This window comes from Lagopus muta, chromosome 3, assembly GCF_023343835.1.
Source record: "Lagopus muta isolate bLagMut1 chromosome 3, bLagMut1 primary, whole genome shotgun sequence".
Classification (NCBI taxonomy): domain Eukaryota; kingdom Metazoa; phylum Chordata; class Aves; order Galliformes; family Phasianidae; genus Lagopus; species Lagopus muta.
Genome location: NC_064435.1, coordinates 13964648 through 13986810, shown reverse-complemented (window position 1 = coordinate 13986810; position 22163 = coordinate 13964648). Strand labels below are relative to the sequence as shown.

The window sequence follows — 22163 nt, the reverse complement described above, 5'->3', positions numbered from 1 at the left end:
TGAGAAAGTTCTGCACTATCAGAATGATGTATGTCTTAGTTGCCAGAACGTTTATGTAGTTATTTAGAGGTGGATGAAGGCTTTCCTTCTTAGATTAAGGGGGGAAAAAAGAGCAAAGTATTCTCCAGAACTTTCTGTGTTCATGGTTATTGAACCCCACCCAGCTCTCTTCATATATGAAATATTGCCAAAGCCACAATCTTTCATCATGTGGTTCCTTTTAAACAACTTCCTAGGTACTAAAGGTCATGGTGATTTTAAAAAAATAATGTGGTAGTATGAAAGAACTTTTTTTAAACGTGAAAAGACAAACAGAGGAATCCTACGCAAACTTGCCATAAATACAAGGGATTGTATTTGATGATGATGGGTGGAATAAAATATGTTCAAGTTGCATTCACCTGCTTTACTTTTTCTCAATTCTAATATAAAACTAGAATTATTCAGTTCACTGCAGTTCTGAGCCCACTCCAGTAGCCTTTGCCCCTAGATAGCGTAGACCTTTGACTGCTCAGGGAACAGTCACTTCCACAGGGACTTACATCCTTTGCTTTACAGACATTTCTATCCCTAAGTATAGCCAGTACTGGTTCTACCACGTAGGTAGAAGGAAGAAAAATGTAAAACTCTTTCTCTTTTTATTTTTTCTTTCCTTTTTTTCCTTTTCTTTTTTTCCTTCCCTTCTCTCATCACATTATATGAGTGAAGGGTGGGTATTTCCCATATTTGACCTATGCCCAAAATTGAATAATTTCTGATAGTCTGCAGAAATTTCTTTTTTTCTATAATTTGCTTACTTCTGAGACACCATTTGGAATTAATTCAAGGCTCAAAATTTAGACTTTGAAGACGATATACATGCAAATCAGATGCTTCAGCCTTGGAGACTGCAACATTGCAATTGTACCAGGATGTGCAGATGGCTGTCTGAGAGTGATGAAGGGTGCTGGTCGGGCTGAATTCATCACTGCAGCCTGTTAGAACCCTGGTACAAGTTATATTCATGGTGTGAGTGAGTGCAAGTGCATGTGTGTGAGTGTGTGTGTATGCAGAGTTTGGTTAGAGATGCATGCACACTCCTGACCAATCTTTGGAGCCTTAATTATCCATTTCAACTTTTTAAGAGTTACTAAATATCAAGCACTATTTAAAATGTTCAGGCTATAGCAGACAATATTACTGATTGGCAATTTTTCAATGAGAGCATTCACAAGTCACAGCTGGGGACCAGGAATTTATTGTGCTCAGTGATGTGCACAGCGTAAAATATCAGATGATTAAAGAGCTCAATATCTAGTTTCTTCTTTAATTTTTCATCTACCTCAAAACATCTTGTATTTTCTGAGACACAGGAATCTGCCTCACAGGAGGATAGTCTCACAAAAAAAAAAAAAAAAAAAAAAAAAAAAAAAGAAAAGAAAAGAAAAGAAAGAAATAGATTTTAAAAAATGGGTTATAGAAGACTTTGGGATTGCAAGGTTCTGTTCTAAGCCTGCAGTATTGCTTTCTAACATCCCCACTTTCTGAAGCCTGACCAAATATATCCCTTCACCTGAGCCTGGCCCAAAGTAAGGCTGAGAAGGGAACAGGCACAGCTACCCTGGTCGGAGCACCTGGAGCACAGCATCCCTCCTCCAGACACCCCAAGTCTGAGTTCTGGCTGCTGCCACATGCCCCCATCCCTCAAGTCTCCCTCCTTTCCCACCTCACACCTCCTCTTTCCTCCTGCAACCTTCCTTGAAAACAAACCACCCCCCAAACCCACATTTTTTTCCAAGCAACCCTCCCACTTCTGTTTGCCTCATCTCTCCCTCATTATCTTGGGTCTTGCTTTTGTTTGTCTTGGCTATTTTGGGCTGGAGGCTCTTTGGGGAAAGGAATACAGTTAAAACATCGGCTGCTCATCATGTGAACTGTTTGATTCCTTCCAGCTGAGCAAAGCTGAATTGATAAATGAGGCATAGCTGGCTAAGAAGTGCCTACCTTGGTGTGGACACCTGCTTAGCTGAATCAGCTTTAAAAAGCATAATTCATCAAGAATGTACCTTTATGTCTAGGCAAAAAAAATAAAAAATCTTATTTTAAAAAGCACAGGTAACAGCTTAACACTGAAGTTTCAAAGGAAAACTAATGCAGGCTATGCTGTACTGATGCTAATGTATAGCATGTGAAATATAAAGAGGAGTTTATTACTGAATACTTGCACTTGGATCCCAAAAGGGATGTGAAAATTCAGAGAAAAATGAAAGCCAAGTATTTTAAGGCAATATATCTCATTTGCACTCTCAGTAAGAGAGGAAGTATTGCACGAGGCAGCCACAGCATGACTTATACTCAGTGGCTCCGTGCATCTTCTGCAGTACTGTTATTCACAAAGGTCCACAAACATTCACTGTGTTATTTACAAAGAGTTATACATAATGAGTTGCAATATGGTAGTGTACATGCATTCATTAAAAAAGAAAAAACAGATCACGTGTTGAGCAAGAAGCAACTGTGTCGTCCACTGGCCTTTTAGTCTGATAAATTAATTCCAAAGATATTTTTACCACGTTGCCTCTTGAGACTGTAAGCACACTACCAATTGGTAAATTCTTGTATTAGATAGATCTAACATAGAAAGGATCAAGATGGAAATGTTTGTAAGGGGTGTGTAGCATCCCTCTCCATTGTGCTGCAGCACCCTAATGGTGCTGGCAGCAGGACGAGGGTTCTATTTTTGATACCTACATCCCAAACTTCTACACCTGGCAGAATCCTGGAAAAATCTAAGCTCTGTTTTCTAATTTGAGACTCCATCGTTATCATCTTTCAACCTATTTAGTTATATGCTTACATAATTGTCTAACAGCTCCCCTTGTAAAAGCGTGTAACTGGTTTTGAATGAACCAAGACAAATGTAGGATTTTTTCTGTGTGTTTAACATCATTTTTCAGCTACACTGGTAAATGAGATGCTAATATATAGCATGTGAAATATAAAGAGGAGTTTATTACTGAATACTTGCACTTGGATCCCAAAAGGGATGTGAAAATTCAGAGAAAAATGAAAGCCAAGTATTTTAAGGCAATATATCTCATTTGCACTCTCAGTAAGAGAGCCCTTTTGATGAGAACCTATCACTGCTACCAGGATTCTCTTCCTCATTCTTTGCTTAAAATCCTATCATCTGCTGTACTGGAATATTTGTCACGCAAGGTTAATGGCTTTTCCTTCCTTTACACAAGAGAAAGGAATATGTTGAATATCTCAGCTCCGTTTGTGTAGATTGAAGAAAGAAACAGAGCAGTCTCTCCCTGCAACCACCAAAGCCTTTGGCTTGCACTGTGAATGAAATCCTTAAAACTATTTGAGATTTAATAACAGCATTCATATTCTCTCTGCTCCCATTTTTAGTTGCCCATCTCTCTGCAGGTGCCTCATTCTGCAGCTGAGGGCAAAAGTGAATTTTTTTTATATGTGACCTCTCTTTGCTCCCTTCCTTTAAACACAGTGGCAATATGTGAGGCTTTCCAAGCCCCGCAGGGTCAGTGCATCATCTTTCCTCCATGAAATTACAAGCTGTGGTCAGGGCAAAGGTTGTGAGCTCTCCAAGAACGACACCAGGCCAAGAGTGATGCTGGCCACGTATGTCTACAACTCTATAGAGTCGTAACCAGCTGCATCGCATCCACCCAGGCTCTCTGAACTTGGACACTCTAATACGTTGTACATTCTTTTACATTTGTACAGTAACCATGAAAATCCAGTGCTGGTCAATATTTACTTGGCTCACATATGAACTACTAGACCAGGCAGAGAGCAGTGGAGAGCCAAGCCCAAGATAAGCACTGAAATCCGCAGGGAATGTCTTTGTTAGTAGTCCCTACTTCAGTCAGGAGTAAAACACGAGTCAAAAAGCAATCTGAAAAATTTAATTGTTTTATAAAATAAGATTATGAAACTCTATGTAAAAATCCAGCTTCTTAAATACGATACATTCACTTCCTCACAGAATATTTAAATATTCAGGTCACTTATATTTTCACCACATTTGAGATAAAATCATTGGATAAATTAAAACATCCCTACCCAAAGATAACACAAGTTATACAAATAAAACTAAGTAATAATACTTTTTTAAATACCAAATGTAAAGAAATAAACATTTTTTTAGAGCATGCTACAAAATTTTGCCAGAAAAATATATGGGATCATTTCTGTTTAACTAGAAAATATACAGTGTGCTTTTCATTTCTCTCCCCCAAATTCAGTCTCATACAATTTCCATTTAACTTAATAAATATGTACAACAAAAATGTTTATATCTCAAAGAATATAAATAGCAAATACTGCATTAGAGCCTGGTCCAGCATTCTTTTCTCCTTTAGGGACTACAGTGGGGCTTTTCAACTCTGAATGTGCAAAAATGCAGAATCAGGCTCTTAGTGTTACCAACAGGGCTAATAGCTTTTACAAAAATTGATTAAGAAAAAAAACAAAACAAAACAAAAAAGAACAAAACCAACTGAGCGAACAAACAACACAATAAAAAACCTCCAAGAACACTGCAAAAGACTTAGAGCTATTCCAGTCTGGCATTTTTATAAATAGAAAGAGATAATGTAGGGAAACAACGTTCCAGTTTAATTACTGCTGCCAGTAATTAGGCAAAAATTGTCAGTGGAGAATAAAAAATAACTTGAATTAGACACATCTTACTTTCACTGATTTAAGTTGATTTCCTACCATTTCTAAAAAGAGTTTCTGGTATAATCTGTACACTGGAAATCGGTGAAGAAACTTAATGACTTTCTTCAGACTTTGGATGATCCTTTTTGGAAAGTGGTATGTTTTCAAGTGCTTCAGTCCATACATTAAACCTTTAATGGTGTCCTGGTCTCCATTCTTTATTCTCCACAGATTGAGAAGTTTCAGAACTTGCTCTGCGTGTTGACACAGTTTCATTGTGCGCTCGATATCTTCTTTTCCCACTTTCTTGCCTGGCAAACTGGCCATCAGTGTGTTGAGATGTTCAAAGGTGAGATTTGGTTGGCCGAGATGCTTTAAGACACTATTTTCACAAAGATCAATATCTGTAGAAAGCAAAAAGAAAAGAGACATAAGCACAATTTGGATGGGGCCCTGGGCAGCCTGGTCTAGTCTTCAGTGTGGAGGTTGGCAGCCCTGCCTACTGCAGGGGGGTTGGAGATTCATGATCCTTGATGTCCCTTCCAACCCAAGACATTCTATGGTTCTACAGTGCATGATAACTTTAAAATGACCTGCAAAAAAGCTTCCAAAATATCAAGGTAAATATTTCTTCTCAGTTTGTGTTTTTGTTTTTTTTTTTTTTTATTTCAAGTAGTTCTCACAGCAGTACTGGCTTTTTTAAGCTCCAATTTTGAAAAGAACTAAAGAATGTAATTAACTTTGCAGATGCAAACAGCCCCAAATTACATACAAGGTTACTAGCAAGTATTTATTTCAATAAGCCTGTTTCATTTATCTTGCACAATGTTCTGTGTACATGATAGGACTTCTAATATTTGGTTCCAGTGAATGAAAAATTTATTCTTCCTCAGAAATATTTAGGCAAGCTTTGTTAAAGTAGTCATTTTAAGTTCTGAAGTGTTCTAGACACCTCACAATCTGACATAGCCATAAATATTTAAAAGGAGAGGCAAAAAAAAAAAACCCAAAACATTTCTGTAACATTTTTCAAATCTATTCCCTGTAGACAAAAGGTCATTCAAATGTGGTGGTTGTTGATGGTGGCTTACACAAGAGTTAGACTGGCTTTCATACAGCCCCCATGTTAACATTGCGGCACTGCTTCAGCTTCGACACCTGTCTTGGCAGATTCAGCACAAACAAAGCAGTCAGTTGGTATGACAAATAGGTCCCGGAAGGGAAAAAGAAGAGAAAGCATGTCTGTGTATTCTGTATTCCCATGTGCTCCCACTCTCTGTATAGATGTCCTGGTTCAAGCTGTCAATCTCCATTTCATAATAAAAACAAACTGCACTCTCAGCTGCACACATCCTGCTCCCTCTAACCACTGCTCGGATCTAACAAACAGTGGGAAATGCTTTCCCCTGTCTAATCAGAATTCTTCGTATGCTGTACAGCCTCAAAAGGGAATATGGACTGTGACACCACATGTACTCCCAAGGGCCTATGTGCCTGTGAAGAAGTCAGTTCTCTGAGCCGATCAGTGAAGTTTCCTTCCCTCAGCTTCACAGTGCTTACTGCATCAATAAATTTCTGCCAAGCCCTGAGGGGCCTCCTCAGAGCATAACACATCACCAGAAGGAATTCGATCCCAAGCAATTTTTAAAATGCCAATTAGGTTTCTCTCAATGGAAGTGCTAACAACATCAGGTACCTTGAATAATCTTTTTGACCGTATCCTGTTCCTTGTTTTGCTGCTTCCATAATTTCAAAACCTGGAAGGTCTGCTCTTGTGAACTGTGCCTTTGTTTAATCTGTTCAATATTTTCTGTGCTGATCTTTGTCCCAGGCAAATTGTCCGCAAGGGTGTTCAGCCAGTTGGGTGTGAGATGAGTAGGAACAGCAAACCTAAACATAGCCTCTTCACACAGGGTTACATCTGAAACAAAAAGAAAGAGAAAAATAGAATAATAGAATCATTTGAGTTGGAAGGGACCCCTGAAGGTCATCTAGCCAAATTCTACTGCAATGAACAGGGACAACTACAGCTAGAGCAGGCTGCTCATAGCAAAATAATATGTCATCAGTGTCATCTCTGTTGCCCTGCTTGTCTTTGGACTACACAGCATGCAGCAAGAGTAATAAGGAAAAACAGTTAAAATCACTAAAATTAGGAAGCTATCCTTAGTGTTGTTGCTCTCTGTGCTTGAGTTCCATTTAGTCTGGCCTGAAAGAATCAAGACTCTACTCCAGCCACTGCCATATCAGGCAAATGGCTATTTTCATCATAAATGCTGATATTTTCATGTTAGTGGCAGTCAAAGGTATGTTTTCAGACTTTGTTTAATAGGATACACACCTATTCCACATTTCTGAGGTGACGTATCTGTATTTTCCTGACAGATGTTGTCACGAACTGCATTTCCTTTTAATGTTGTTTTGAAACCCAGAGCACTACAGTTTGTGTGCTTTTGACAGACTGCTTTGGATGATGTTTCATTGGAGAAAAATCCCTCTGGACATCTTTTACAAACAGTGTCACTCTCAGGAGTACCTGTGGAAACAAGAAAAAAAATGCACTCAATTACATGTGAACTCAAGTGGTTAAAAAAAATGAAAATATACATTCTTTATAAAATTGTGATCACTTCGTTTTCTTATTTCTAATCTGTAAAGGACTCATTACGGGGAAAAAAAAACACTTCACGTTTTAAAAACAAATAATTTTTTCAGAGAATGATGCTCCTGCTAGACTAATGGAATAAACAGAACTCTTAGATGCACTTATTATCAACTCCTGTAAGGATCTTTAAGAAACTAATTACTTGAATCTATTCAGATATTATCTGACGCCTGACCTTCATCTTTCATCCACACTAACACTGTGTAAAATAATTAAATGGCACAAGACTCTCTGCTAAACTGTACTCTGAAATATCTGCAGAGAACCTTACGCAAATGGATTACTGCAGCTCTAGCCAAAAATAACTCAACTACATATCAACTAAAGACCCTCTGATAAGTATTTCCACTTCTGAAGTATAAAATTACACAGGAAATCATAATTCCACCAACATTTTGAATTTTTTCCTGGCTTGAGTAAAATACTCCAAGTACCATTGAATATATGAAAAACATTTAATACACATACAGATATATTTACACGGTGCTTTAGAAGACATTGTTATGCCCTCAGCAAGTTTGCTGATGACACCATGCTGAGTGGTGCAGTTGATATGACTGAAGGAAAAGATGCCGTCTAAAGGGGCTTGAACAAGCTCAAAAAGCAGAGCTGCTGAGGTTCAACAAGGCCAAGTGCAAGATGCTGCACTTTCGAGTCAGGGATATGAGTACAGACATGAGCCAGCAGTGTGAGCTTGTAGCCTGGAAGGCTGACAGTACCCTGGGTTACCTCCAAAGAGTGGTGGCAGGAGGGAGAAAGAGGTGATTGTCTCTTTCTGCTCTGCCCTCATGCCGCCCCATCTGGAGTATTTTATCTAGACCTGGGGCCGTAGCATGGGAAGGATGTGGAGCTGTTGGAGTGGGTCCGGAGGAGAGCCAAGAAGATGGTCACTTGGCTGGAACACCTTTCCTGCAAAGAAAGGCTGAGAGAGTTGGGCGTGTTTAGCTTGGAGAAGGCTTTGGAGAGATCTCATTGTGGTCTTCCAATACCTAAAGGAGCTTATAAACAGGAGGTAAATTAAGTTTTTATTTGGGTTGATAGTGATAGCACAACAGGGAAGAGTTTTAAAGTAAAAGAGGGGAAATTCAGATTAGATGACAGGAAAAAATTCGTTATTCAGAGTGCAGTGAGGCAGTGGCACAGGCTGCTTAGAGAAGCCGTGGGTGACCCATACCTGGAGGTGTTCAAGGTGAGGTCAGATGGGGCCCTGGGCAGCCTGAGCTGGTGGGTGGCAGTCCTGCTCAAGGGAGGGGGCTGAAACTGGGTCAGCTTTGAAATATCTTTAATTGCTTTATATTCACTCTTAATTCACAGTTATGCAGACATCACTTAAGCAAGTGCCTAAGCTCTACTATACAATATTGCATTACTGAACACAGACTTAAGCACATGCTTAATATTATTTGCAAATAATAATTAACAATCTTATTTGAATATGAAAGTGCCTCCATCTAGTGTATCTTGGTAGTATTTACATGTGGATGCTTACTACAGCTCTAGTTTTGAAGTAAATTTTATTTATTTGCGATATTTCCTCAGAGAAAAGAGTCAAGAGTTTTCAACTAGCCATGAAATACATAATCTGATCTGATACAGATCTGTTGGAACGCATTTAGAGGAGAGCCACAAAAATGGTCCAAGAGATGGAACACCTCTCCTACAAGGACAGCTGAGAGAGCTGGGGCTGTTCGGCCTGAAGAAGAGTAGGTTCTGAGGTGATCTGAGAGCTGCCTTCCAGTATCTAAAGGAGATCTACAGAAAAGAAACAGGCTCTTTAGCAGGGTCTGCTGTGATAGAACAAAGGGAAATGGTTTCAAGCTTAAAGAGGGTACATTTAGATTAGATATAAGGAAAGAGTTCTTTGCAGTGAGAGTGGTGAGGCACAGGAGCAGGTTGCCCAGAGATGCGATTCATGCCCTGTCCCAGAAGAATTTCAAGGTGAGGCCAGACCAGACCCCAGGCTATCTGATCTAGCTGTGCATATCCCTGTTCATTGTAAGGGAGCTGGACTAGATGGCCTTTAAAGGTCCCTTCCAACTCTAAGGATTGTCTGATTCTACGATCTAGCTCTTCTTCCATTAGACCCGAGGTGAAAACAAAGGGGAAAAGTTTAGCTGCTGTGCACCTGGAAAACAGAGGCCCTAGATACTGTCAAGCCCAAACCCTGCAATTTGTGCAGCCAGCAGCAAAGGCTCTGGGTAAGGCTGCATGCACAGCAGCCCTGGCGCTCACTTCCCCAACACACACTGCTGGAGACTCCAGATGATACAAAACTCAAGCCAACACCCGCACCTGAGCAAGCAGCAATTACTTTTTCTGAGAAGTCTGAACTTATATCAGTTTTTCCTTCTACAGACACTCTGTGTTTCATCAGCAAGGAAGAGGAAGAGAGGAGAGTCCCTGCAAACGGTAAGCTGGTCCTTTCAGAAGTTCCCCTGTAACCTTTGCAGCACAAGAGGGAAATAAACAGGCAATCCATTGCTGAGCACAAAGTAGTCCCCCCACCTTTCCAGTTTCTTCACTGCTTATCTGGCTTCTCTTGTTCAGGGCCGCATCACAGCTGCCCTTCTGCCGCTCCCTCCAGGGTAACTGGAATCCCCCTCTCCTGCAGGAAGCAGCAGCACAGCTGGGAGATAACAGCCTGGCAGAAGTCCTGATTCCCAGTGGATTGCTTTGGAAAGCTCTGCCACACACAGGGTTGACTGCAGCAGCAAGGAACAAAGCCTTAATGCACATGCAGAAATGGGGACTACCGAAGTAAAGTATCTTCCCAATGTAGCTGCCATCAGCAGGGCAACGGTCAGATTTCATTTCTAATTCTTTATGCTTTGACCTAGGCTCTGAACCACACTATCACCCTGTGTGGCAGTGGGAGTGTATTCTTCTATATTCAGGTTTTCTTCCCTCTGAATTTAAATCAGTACAAAGTTCAACAGTATAATGTAGCAGAAAGTGGGAAGAAAATGTGGTCCATGCTTACTAAATTCCTAGCCAATGCCTCACTGCAAAACCTGACTATTGGCACAGGAGGACATAATTCTTATAGTCTTTTCATTCCTTATCTGAGGTCTTGCTGAGGTTTAGCTTGTTCATTCTGATGGGCTTCTGGAAACTGACATTCCAATAAATACATGGTTCAACAATTTATCTTCTAAAGTTTGTCTTGCTACAAACTTAGGGATTCTTATCTGTCCACTATGGTTTCACTGTGTTTGTAGGGTTATATCTTTGTCTCCTGGGTGGGCTTTCAGAGAATTTTGTGTCCCCTTTTGACTTGCTGTCAAGGTGTGATGCAACTTCATTAACCCAAGCCACAAGATGTGAAGACCTAGGTTAATGACAGTTTATAATATGGAACCATGGTCACTGCCATAGAAATGCCTAACGGTGGCAAGAGCAGATGTAGGATGAGGGTAGAGAGCTCAGCCAATTACTCAGGGAATGGTGATCAGTAACACTGCTCCTTACATCAGACTAGTTCTGCAACGTAATGTTCATAACCAGAGAGAGGACTCCTGAGCTATTATTCAGCATGTCTCTAAATTTACAGCCAGCCCTTTTGTTTCTCACTTTGTATATGTATCACCTAGGGCAGTCATTCTGTAGTTCTGGAGACTGGCTGCCTACAGGTTTTTATTGGAGGTGCTTTGATTTTCCATATTCCCTTCCTTGGGCTGTTACCAGTCTCCAATACAATGACAGTATATAACTCTTTCAGGCTGTATTAAATATTGGAGCTAAACGCTTGCCAAATGATAAATAATGCATTTTGTTTAGAGAGAAGAGCTTACTACTGGTTTAACAATTCATGCTGTCTCAAATGAAGAATACACTCCACTGGAACGCATTGCTTCACCCTCTATCCCCACCAGACGTACCATGCAGTGTCATTCTGCTTGACAAAAAAAAAGTAGTTTGTATGATAATTGTAACAGTTTCCCTAAGAGTTCCATTTAGGATGCTGGTAATTAATTATTACCACATATTGCTGTGCTTCTAGAGCTATATTAATATTGTTTTAATTATACAGTTGGTGTCAAACACTTAGTGGTCCCGGTGTTTGTTAAGATACACAGTTGCTTGAAACAGCAGATTTCACAATGAAAAACCTTATTATTTATCACACACACAAATACTACATTACAGATAATGTTCCTTTAAAAGAGGCAATCCATCATGTTTCTCATTAGAGTGCAATTTGCTACATTTGCTGCTGCCATTAAGTTACTGCCATTAGGACAGAGGAGGGGGTATTCTACTGAGAAACATTCCTTTGGCTACAGTTCAAATGCGGCAGCCTAGGAGAGGGTTCAATTGCCTTTGTAATTTACTGTCCTGTAACTTCATCTGGTCAAGCCTGTTTCCTAATCCAGTAAGCACCATGAGCTCCAACGTACTGCAGAGCAGTGATTAACTCTGTGCTTCCTGACAAATGGCACATACCTGGCTGTGCAACGCCAAACCCAGGAGGGCACTCCGTGTGCTTCAAGCAAAACTCCAGCTCCAAGTACCGGCCTTCAATGCACTCGCAGACGCGGTCCTGCGTGCTCGTGCACTCCTGCTTGACGTACTGCAGCTCTTTGCAAACAGCACTGCAGTACTGGCACTCGTCGTTGCTGTTCCAGTCTTCGGCGTAGTACTGATCTGGGCATGGGGCACACACCGTGGGGCTGGCAGCCGTACAGTGCTGCTTTACGTAGCTCCCGGGAGGGCACTGGTTGCACATCAGTTGACGAGATGTCCCCGGGTCGTAATGGAGATACTTGGGGGGAGAGATGTCCTGGATGCTCCACTTGACCGAGATGTCCAAGAGCTAGCCACAGGAAAAGAAAACATTGCTTGCTTCAGTTCAGTGAGCACCACAGTCACATACAAACCTACATTTTGGTGAGCCTAACCATGTCACTCTCTTCAAAAACACGTTCGTGTTAGACCGGCTTCTGGTCTCTCCCACATCTGTTTTAGAATGAGAAAAATTTAGTATCTTACTGAGCCGTTCTTCTCCCACCCTTTCAGTATCACTGGGCAATGACCTTTTGCCTCTTGGCACCTGCAGACCTGGCCTGTCAGCTCCGTTGGCATCACATTCCATGCATAGCAAGTCAGGGATTATGCGCTCTGGTGTTCTTGAGTATCAATCACTTCAAACACAAAAGAAGTAGCAAGTATCTGAGCAAATCTGACACATACCAGTAGCACAGATACCTTTAAAAGACAGTACCCAGCTAGAACAACATAAGTGACTTTCATTGCCTTCCATTTAATCTTGAATTGAAATGTGGCAGCTCTGGGGGGCACCACAGGGCAGTTCCTGTCAGTAGTATGAGGTAGCTTCAGACAGAGGCAGAGAATGCTATGATTAAAGGTGCGATAAGGATTTATTCTCACAAACTGGAACAGGTCTGGCTAATGCTTCCACTTCCTATCTAAAAGCACAGGCAGGAAATGCTCAGCACCACTCAAGGACCCAGTCCAGCTCTGGCCAAAAGCCCTTCTGCTTCCTCCAAGTCTGTTTTGCTGGCACAATTCAGGACCTCATGGTCTGAGGTGGCCCTGCCCTTCTGTAGAGACAGCCTTGATATCACGTCATTTTGGTCTTGTCACTAAAATTTTGGTTACGTGATCCCACCAGCCTAAAGTTCTCTCATTTATTTCCCTCAGCACAGCCCCAAAGGGTTTGCCAGGAGCTTGCCCTTCACACTGAGAACCCTGACATACTTCTTGCTTCCCTTCGAAACTCGTACATTTTAGAATCATGCAGCAGACTCTGAATGAAGAAACTTTTCTATGTATCTGTTCAAAGATCCAGCCCTGATGGTCTTTACTGCTATTTCTGGCCTAGTGAGTTAACAGAGTCACAAATTCCATTTCAAGAATGTATTTTCCTCTTTTCCAATGTACAATCCTCAAAGTGTATGTGGAATTAACTCTTCCTAGTCATTCAGATTCTAAATTTTCTAAAGGGGTTTCAACTAAGGGCCTGATTTATGCCACAGAACTGCAGCATTCTTATTAAGGCTGGAAAGGACAATGATTTGCACTAACAAGAGTCATTGAATTTGCACTAAGTAACATTAGGTGCCTAAATTAGGAATTAAAAATATTCTTAACTGCATTTTCATGCTGTCTTTGAATCCATTGTTACACAGCCGTACTGAGACGGGCTAAAGAATGAAATGCACACAGTATGGATTTTCCCCACCGCTTCTGGCCGCTCTTGACTAAGCTCAGTAACTTCTCTCTTCTGTTTGTTGGGTTTTTTTTCTTTACTCTTGTAGAATCCACTTTTCTTTTGGCACTTTCGATGAACGGCCTCTTTCATTGTAAGAAATTCCTTATTGCTCACTGAAGTTTACTGATGATCTATAGCTCATTTTTCTTAAATGACTAGATCTGTTCCATGCAGTCTGTTTAACAAGAGGGTGCAGCACATTTTTTGAATGTGAATGGCTTTCCATCTATGAAAAATGCACCCACCCTTGGTAAATCTACATCTATTACACTAGTAATAAGGAAGTCTTGATAAACACATCAACTGTTGATGCGAACAGTCAGTTTTTCTTCAATGGCTTTTATTCTGTAGTAGATACTACAGCATCCCACAGAGTCCAAGGCACTCCATTTGCAGAACACAACTGTCTGCAATATGAAGCACAAAGGCTACAAAGACAAGAATAAACCCATGTTTTGTGCAGATATGCACGGAAACCCAAGGCAGTATCTAACTCAGATGAAGATCTGACACTGTGAAAATGATCAGGGACAGCAACCAGACAAGCTGGTCATGCCTTTTCTATTTTTGCTTATACGTTTTCAGGCACTGAATGGTTAGATGAACCATTTCAAGGCTGATCAACTGCCTCTGTAACAGGCAGAAGTAGGAACGACAACGTGTGTTTTTCTTACTTGGCAATTTACATTGGAAATCACAGACAAGAGGCAAGTGAAAGGATTAGCTGCCTTTCTCTTGCCTCTTGTGAAGGCAAGTTTCCTGGGTTAAAAGAATTCAATTTCATTAATCCAGACATAAGAGCATGGTGTTTTGTGGGGGAAAATGGAGGTACTCCCTTCCTGAAGAGCCCACTGCCATGAGAAACAAGTCAATTCAACACAGCTGCAGAGAGAAACTGATTCAAATTTTCATTATAGCATCATTTGATTAAAAAATTATTTCACTTTAAAGGTCCAGACTGAGAGGAACAAAAACATACCTGAACAGTATGTATGAGACTGTGCTAAGCTTTAACTCTGGAAGAACAAATAGCTGCCAAGCAAAATACTATTAATCTAAATGAGTGTAACAAATAAACATGTTAATAGGATTAATATATCAGTGTCACCAAGACTATCAGTCTTTGCATTTCATTTTTTTCCTTGAATTTTTAATAGAAAAGCACATCAGACTTGTCTTTCCAGAAACACAAATTATACAGCTGCAATAATCTGTCAATCGCAGGCTGAACCTCATGTATGCAGAAACTCTTTCATTTCATAAATAATTATGGCTAAAGATCTCCCAGTCAAACCAAAGCTATGAATGCAATTAGTATCTCAGTATTTTACCAAAACATCTCATACATCATTTTCAACACAGAGCTGTATTAGACACTGCTACTATTGTTTGACATTTGCAATCCTATCAGTATAGCGACCTGCCATAATTCATTGCCACAAGACAAGTAAGCAGCTGGGTGCAAAATTCAGCAGGACAAAGTAAAGGAGGAACATTCAAATAAGGGGCAATTAAACACAAACATCAGCTCTTAATCAAGAAATCCCAAACCACAAATTGCATGAGTCTGAAAGAGTGTTTTGGAAAAATATCACTGTATTTCCACCTTTCGCTTACATCTCCTCTGTGTATCAACCCTTGCTATAGACAGCATATGGGGCATTTTAGGGATTTTTCTTGGATCATTTTTTTACTCAGACCCAGCACAGCCATTAGTATGTTGCTAAGTGCATTTCAAGACTCCAGTATCATCCTTCTTCATAGAACTGCTATAGATCCCTTGAAAATGCTTAGATAACAGAAGATTGTCTTCTATTCAGACAGAGAGCAGCTAACACAAGTGACTATTATGGGTTTCAATATATAACCTGAAAATCAGAAGTTATCCTTGAACCTAAGCCAAGCATCAAAATAAAGGCAAGCTATTTTTCAGAAGTTTTGCAAAAAAAGGCAGGGAATGTGGTGGAAGGTAATCAAGTATTTTTTAAAGTTTTACTGCAGTGACATGGCACAAACAGAATGAAAAGCTTCCTGTCCCTCAGCCCACGGAGTAAGTCAGAGGGGAAGTTCACTAAGTTGTCCAGTCTCCTAGCGTAAGACATGCTAAAGAACATCCCCCCACTTGTGCTTGGATAACAAGTTAGGTCACCTGTTATAGCAGATCTGTGGTGCAGAACAGATGGTGCTGAACACCTGACATCCACATGAAGCATGATTCAGTGGGGGTTGTTTGGGACTAACTTTAGGCTGCTACCACGCAGTTACAGCGCATCTGGTGTGTCTCCAGAGTCCATCTCTCTGGATTTGCTTTCATCAATCCAGGTTATTTTTGTAAATCCACCTTGCGCACTCTAAGTCTGCTCTGCTGTGCAAACTAAACTGCAGCAAATAAGGATGATCAGGAGAGGCCATTCAAAGACTTCCTGGACCAAATTAAAATGCTAATGAAATGTATTTATGTCATTCCTGCCATTTCTCCTCCTAAGCCACGCTAAGACCAAGTTGAAAGCCAATCCTCTGTCATGTAAAGTCTCTGATTGAACTAGATGCCCACACATAAAGACACACTAAGTATTAAACTCCTGAATCTCTGCTGTAAAGAAACAGCAGTGCTGGAGTACTTGTAAATGTGTCGATCAGAACTTACTAATCCTGAACTGTCAATCTTCCTGAGAGCTGCAATGAAAGCAAGATTTCTCCTAAAATCATGTTGTCACTGACCTGCTTGCACTAGTAGGAGAAAAAGGCATGTTCTAGCTTGAAAGAAGTGAGAAACTGGAAGTCTGGCCTCAGTTTACCTTTTAAACTCTTAAGAAACTGAAGCTGGAGTCTATCAAAAATGCCCTTGGCTAGAATTATGGATTTGTCATTCAATACATTGCACAAAATTCTGTTCATTCTTGTTTAGAAGAAGTTAATGCAAATAAGAAGAAATGTCAGGAGAGATGAGAAGGAAATGGAGAGCATTGCCATTAAGATGTTAACTGTTCAATAGCTTGGCAAGTTAAAACAGTACCTATAGATTCAGTACAGACAGGGAACACAGGGCAAGAGAAGGATTTTCTCAGTTAAAGAATAATGTTAGCAAATAAAAAGGGGATTCTCTTGTCAGAGAAAGTCCAGGAACAGCCTTTTACTGAGAAGCAGGTGCAAGAAACCCAAGTAGTTTAAGTATAGGTCTTGATGCATTTCTGAAAGCTGCTCGGTTTCCTGGAAGAGCTGAGAGATGGATGCAATAGACATAGGCAGTCTCTTTCAATTTTAAAACATAAGCATTTCCTTTCTATCCCAACACTCAGCGCCTTGTTCATCTCAACAAATTAACTGTTAGACTGATTCAGAAAGTCCTGAATTGCAAAGGATTTTCCCATGCTAGCAAAGCGCAAGGTTCAGTTTAAGAAAACAATCCCCAGTTCGTTCATTTATTTTGTTCTGCAAATACGAAATGCAATCAGTAACAAAATTATTGCTAAAACAACAGAAAAAAAAATCTAGCATCATTGACTACAGCTATCAGCCTATTGGGTGAAGTTCATCTCAGCTGGGCACCTCGTGCCCAGTTCTGAAAGGCCTGAAAAACCCAGTCCTCCATCATCTCCGTAAGGCAAATCCTGAGCACCTCTTAGGATGGCCATCTCCATGCAAGTAGTTGGGACGAACTGTAAATACCAAAACACAGTCCTGGTGTAAATCAGTGCCACGCAAGCATATGCTGAGACAACTGAAGGCAGGACTTGCTGATAACCATATTGGAGTCTTTAGCTTAGAGGATGATATCAAAATTGGACTCATGTTTTAAAATATTCTAATAGCTCTGGGTTTATGTATTGGTACTTACAATGCTTTAGCCAAAATGAGTTACTCAAGGCCAAACAACATTTCTTTGATTCTGTCACTCCATACATTAGGCCTAAAGCAATATTTTTCCATACTATCTTCAGTCAGCATACACAAAACACTCAATCCTCACATAAAAGGATTGTGCTTTCCATTTATTTGCGCCCTTCGAAGATGCTTTTGAAAGAGAAATAATGTGATTGTAAAAGGGCATGAAAACAGCACACACCCTTTTCTTTCATCTTTAAATGTAAGGCAAAGAGCTGCTTGTCTTTTCTTGTTGAATTAAAATGAACTGGAAGACAAAGCCCATAAAGCAATAATCTTTCAAGCATCATCCCCTTAAATCACTGCTTTGTGAAGGAAAAGAAAGTGTTTTTTCAACATATGAAAATATTATTATATAGTTTGGTGCTGTGGTTTGGGGTTGTAGACCAAAGGAGAATGTTTAATTTTCTGAGAAAGATAAATCTGTTTCTGTTTTGCATTCCGCAACTATTCTGAAACATATTTTCCTGCTTGATAAATAACTGTTCAAGGCATTTGTCAGATTGCTCCTAGTGTTTGCGTTGGGTTGAAAGTCAAAGCTCTTCTACTTTGATCTTTACACAAGGTATTGGCACAAAGCTAGGGCAGGAGGCCCTCTGTCCTTAGAGCAGAATGCCCCATGCCCAGAACCCAGGGAAATCCTACTGACAAAATATGGAACTGAATGGCATTAAAGAGGTTCACCTAACTAATAGCTTATAGAATCATAGGATCATTAAGTTTGGAAGTAACCACTGCAGACCCCGTACAAGACACTTTGTGCTGAGTCTGATCCATGGCCATCTACTGCAAATAGCCAATGTTAATATATTTTTTTTTCATCTAGGGAAAAAAGAGCCATGTCCATCTGGCCAGCTGGGAGATATTTCATCCTCATCCCCCCTCTGTTTCAGGTGAGAGACCATGCAATCACTAAGTGTAAATTATTTGGGGTGACAGATACGCAGAACTGTTTAGCTCATAATTAGCAGGCTCTCTTAGCACAGACCAGGGGAAATATTTTTTCAGCAGGGCACAGTTTAGCACCAGGCACACAACAATAGCTAAAACAGTTATTTTGGCTGGTTTCAGATCTGCTTATAAAGCTGCTCCACCATTTTGCCAGCTATTTCAATGCAATCCATTCACTTTGCATATTACAGGACCTACTTTTGAATATAGGATACTTTGCAGACTGGTGGCCACTGTCTTATTTAAGAAATGTAATTAGTGACACTTTCGAGCCGTCTGTATTCAAAACTGGATATGGACCACTATTTCTTTCTCTCCTGGGATATGATGTTAGCAATTCAAATCTTGTAGAGATTTTCTAACACAGTTGTCACTCACAGAGCAATTTTGGGGTCTAAACAATTGTTTCATTTCCAGTGGTAGGAAAATAACATTCAACTGAAAAGCAGCTGCGTGCCTTCATTTATGACAGTTGCACTTCACTTGACGATTGTGTTGGGAGAAAGTAGGAAAGACTAACTAGCTACTCACCAAAAGATGTATCTTAACCATAAATCCTATTTTTGAACGTAATTCATCAGTGTGACATCAAGACTTGGAGCTAACACAAACTTGAGATGATACCAACATGACTACAGGTTGCATTGAACAGAACTAATAATATCAGCTAGCAAAACAGTGTGGCTGATACTATGTGCAAACAGGTGTTTTTCCCCCGGAAGACCATCAGTTAGTGAATCTACTAGTATGAAAGTTAACTACCAAAGGAGCAAAATTAAAGTTTCTATGAGATTAGAGAAGTGTGTCTAATTTAAATTCCAACAACTTTTAAAGTTCTTCTGGTAACTTTGGTGCTTTATTTTTATCCAACACACGTGCAGGCAGACAGACAGACAGAAAGAAGGAAAGTCAGACAGAAAGATAACTCCTACCCTCTCAGGCTGCAAAGCCACTGCTGCCTACACACAGCAAACCCAACAGGCAGGCCAGAAAAAGCATGTCACATGCACCCGGAGATCCAAAATAGAGAAAGGTCAAGTTTAAGGGTCAAAATAGTTACGTGACAAGTAACAAGATCCAGCTCTGGGGAATTTCTTTCAATTCAGCCTATTTCATAAGGCTTGTATGTTTGTAAGCTGTTTTAGTGTTCCAACAAACAACACATACATGCGTGCATTACCACAGCAGGTCTCCTTGCTGAAACTTTCAGCAAAGAGGCCAAGGCTGAAAGTACATCATGTCCAAACCATCCTTTTCAGTGATGGTAACTCCAAAACCAAGGCGTTTAAGCCAAACACACACAACTTTGAACTGCTGCTGTGCCTCCTACAAGTGTTCTTACAGAAGGAGTACTCAAACTATCCTCAGAGCTATGGAACATCCAACAGCACTTAAACTTCACAATAACATAAAATAAATTGCCTTTAAATAGAAAGAAAAAAAGAGTTGAATGATGAAGCTCTCTGATATGCACTCCTGTCACTGTGATATATTTCAGCACAGAGACTCCACTGCCCAAGATCATGCTGAACATCACCCAAAACTATGACTTTAAGAAAGAACATGAATAGGCACATTACATTTAAGTAGAAGCACAGTGCTAATGTGAGCACTTTATGGCAACCACAGATAAGAAGCCGAAATGTCCAAATTAGATTTCTGTGCTTCCTCACAGACAAAGAAGGCGCAATGTTACGCCTTAGATGAAAAAGTTGTCTTGCATTTTAGCTTGCCAACCACGAGCCTGACAATTTTTGCTTCTCTTGCACCATTAATTATTTTGGTTTGTTTCTCAAACAGCTCTTTCAGAAAGTCCTACTGAAAGTAATAAACATGCATTACTCATCAGATCCTGGAAATCTTGGTGCATTTATAAAGAGCTTTCAGAATAACTGGAACTCAGTTCTAGTGTTCCACCACAAAATTAATGTCCCTGCACTCACCAAAACAAACGAGAAACAAGTTATTGTGCAGACACACATAACATCCTACTATGAACAGTACTTCTTAAATGTTTTCATATGAATGTTTTCTTATCCAAAAGGTGAATAGTCTCCAAGCAGATGCTACACAGTATCCGGCTGCATGCAGGTTTTAATTAAACTGGCGTCATATAAAATTCCACACAGCTAAACAGATTAAATGGTCTTTTGAAAGATTTATTGCACTGCTAACATCTCTAAATTTGCATCTGGAAGTATCTTTGTAAATCACCAAGTAAACAAAAACTTATTTAATAAGGGGCTTTACCTGATTTAATAACATAATTTTTTTTCCGTAAAAGTACAGACACAGCTCCCAATTCATCATTTTCTTACACACGAAGCTGGATTTTCTTAGCCAAAATAAGCACACATACTTTTTTTCTGGAGTCACAGTGGTTTTTCAGGGAAAGAAAGCCAGCCCAGTATGTGAGACATTGCCTTGTGCCACTGTAGGAACGACTACACAGACAGGCAGGGATGGAGCTTCTGTAAATCAAATACAAACATCCCAGCCTGCTGTTTCTAAAACTCATTCCGACGTACAGTATTTTATATTAGTACAGCACAACGAAGCCTTGCAAAAGGTGAGAGGAAGATAAGAAAGAAGGCAAAAAAAGTAAATCATGCCACTACCTTAAGAAACGGATCAAAATCTCTGCTTCCTTCCTGACGTGAGACGTGTCCAAACCTCACCAGGAAAGCCCAGTGTGATGAAACAAAAAGTGTTCACCAGGAAAATGAAGAAAAGGCAAAAGAAAAAGAAAAACAAAAACAAAGGAAAACACCACCAACAAAAATACAATAGAAAAGCCCTGTGTCTTTTCTGCCTCATCTCTGAAGCTGCAATCCATCTCAAGCCCTATCTACCTCTCTGAAGGGACTTACCACAAGCGTGCAGCACAGGAACTTGTTCATTGTGGTTGGTGGAAGAAACCTCAGCGCGCTGGGAAATCAGGCAGAGCTAGCCAGTGCTCCAGCCTCCTAGCAGCCTGCTGACATCCCCCAACATTAAAGACACGGTATATATATAGTCCCGGTGTAACAGGAAGCTTTGGCTCAGCTTTGATCACTCATTCCCTACTATGACCAAACTTTTCTCTCTCTCCCTTTTTTTTGTTTTTTTTTTTTTTTTTTTTTAGGAACCTGTAAAATCTGATGATTTAATGGAACTCTTTGAGTGCTGTAACCACAGACTGGAAAATGCAGGAGGGAGTGTCAGGGGCCGGCCAGGGGAGGGTTTAATTGGGCTCTGTCTGTCTGTCTGTCTTTCCCCCCCCCCTCTCCCCTATGCAGCTGGCTTGGTGGGGAGACACACTTCCAGGACAACATGTCTCAGCAGTCAGGCTTATAGGGGACGTGTTTAGAAATCACTGCCAGCGGGTGAGCTGCAGACCCCACGGCCCTACAGCCAGCCCCCACAGGGAGCCTGGAGCTCACCCAGGGCTGCCATTCCCCACCGAGCCCGCAGGCTCCTTTCTGCCTGGTTGCCCAGGGATTTCCAGGAGCGGGGCTGGCTGGGAAACAAAGGTCGGGAAGGGGGAGGTGGAGGGGAAGGAGAAACCCTGCTGGTTTCCCTTCCCTGCCGACGTGGGAACGCCAGCAGCGGCTCTGCTGCCTGGCCAAGTGCCCATGCCACCCTTTGGGCAAAGGGCCCCGTGCTTCTTCCTTCTTCCCCATGCGGTGTTTTTAATCAGAAAAGAGCTTTTTTTTTCTTTTCTTTTTTCCTGCAGATCAAACACTGATGATTTTGCATTCCTTTTCTTTGGTAGGCCCT

At 40.7% G+C, this 22163-nt stretch overlaps 1 protein-coding gene across 2 annotated transcripts; it reads right to left on the bottom strand.

The window, feature by feature from the left end:
- Positions 1-3894: 3894 nt before the first annotated feature.
- On the bottom strand, positions 3895-21581 carry TNFRSF11B (TNF receptor superfamily member 11b). Of its 2 annotated transcripts, none has more exons than XM_048940832.1 (5): positions 21275-21581; positions 11780-12149; positions 7013-7207; positions 6368-6592; positions 3895-5075 (listed from the first exon to the last, which is right to left on the bottom strand). In XM_048940832.1, exons 1-5 carry the CDS (start codon positions 21302-21304, stop codon positions 4687-4689), a joined length of 1209 nt encoding a protein of 402 aa, XP_048796789.1. In that variant the 5' UTR covers positions 21305-21581; the 3' UTR covers positions 3895-4686. The 2 variants fall into 2 exon arrangements, with proteins under 2 accessions (XP_048796789.1, XP_048796790.1); XM_048940833.1 differs by lacking the exon at positions 21275-21581 and adding an exon at positions 21023-21263.
- Positions 21582-22163: the final 582 nt, after the last annotated feature.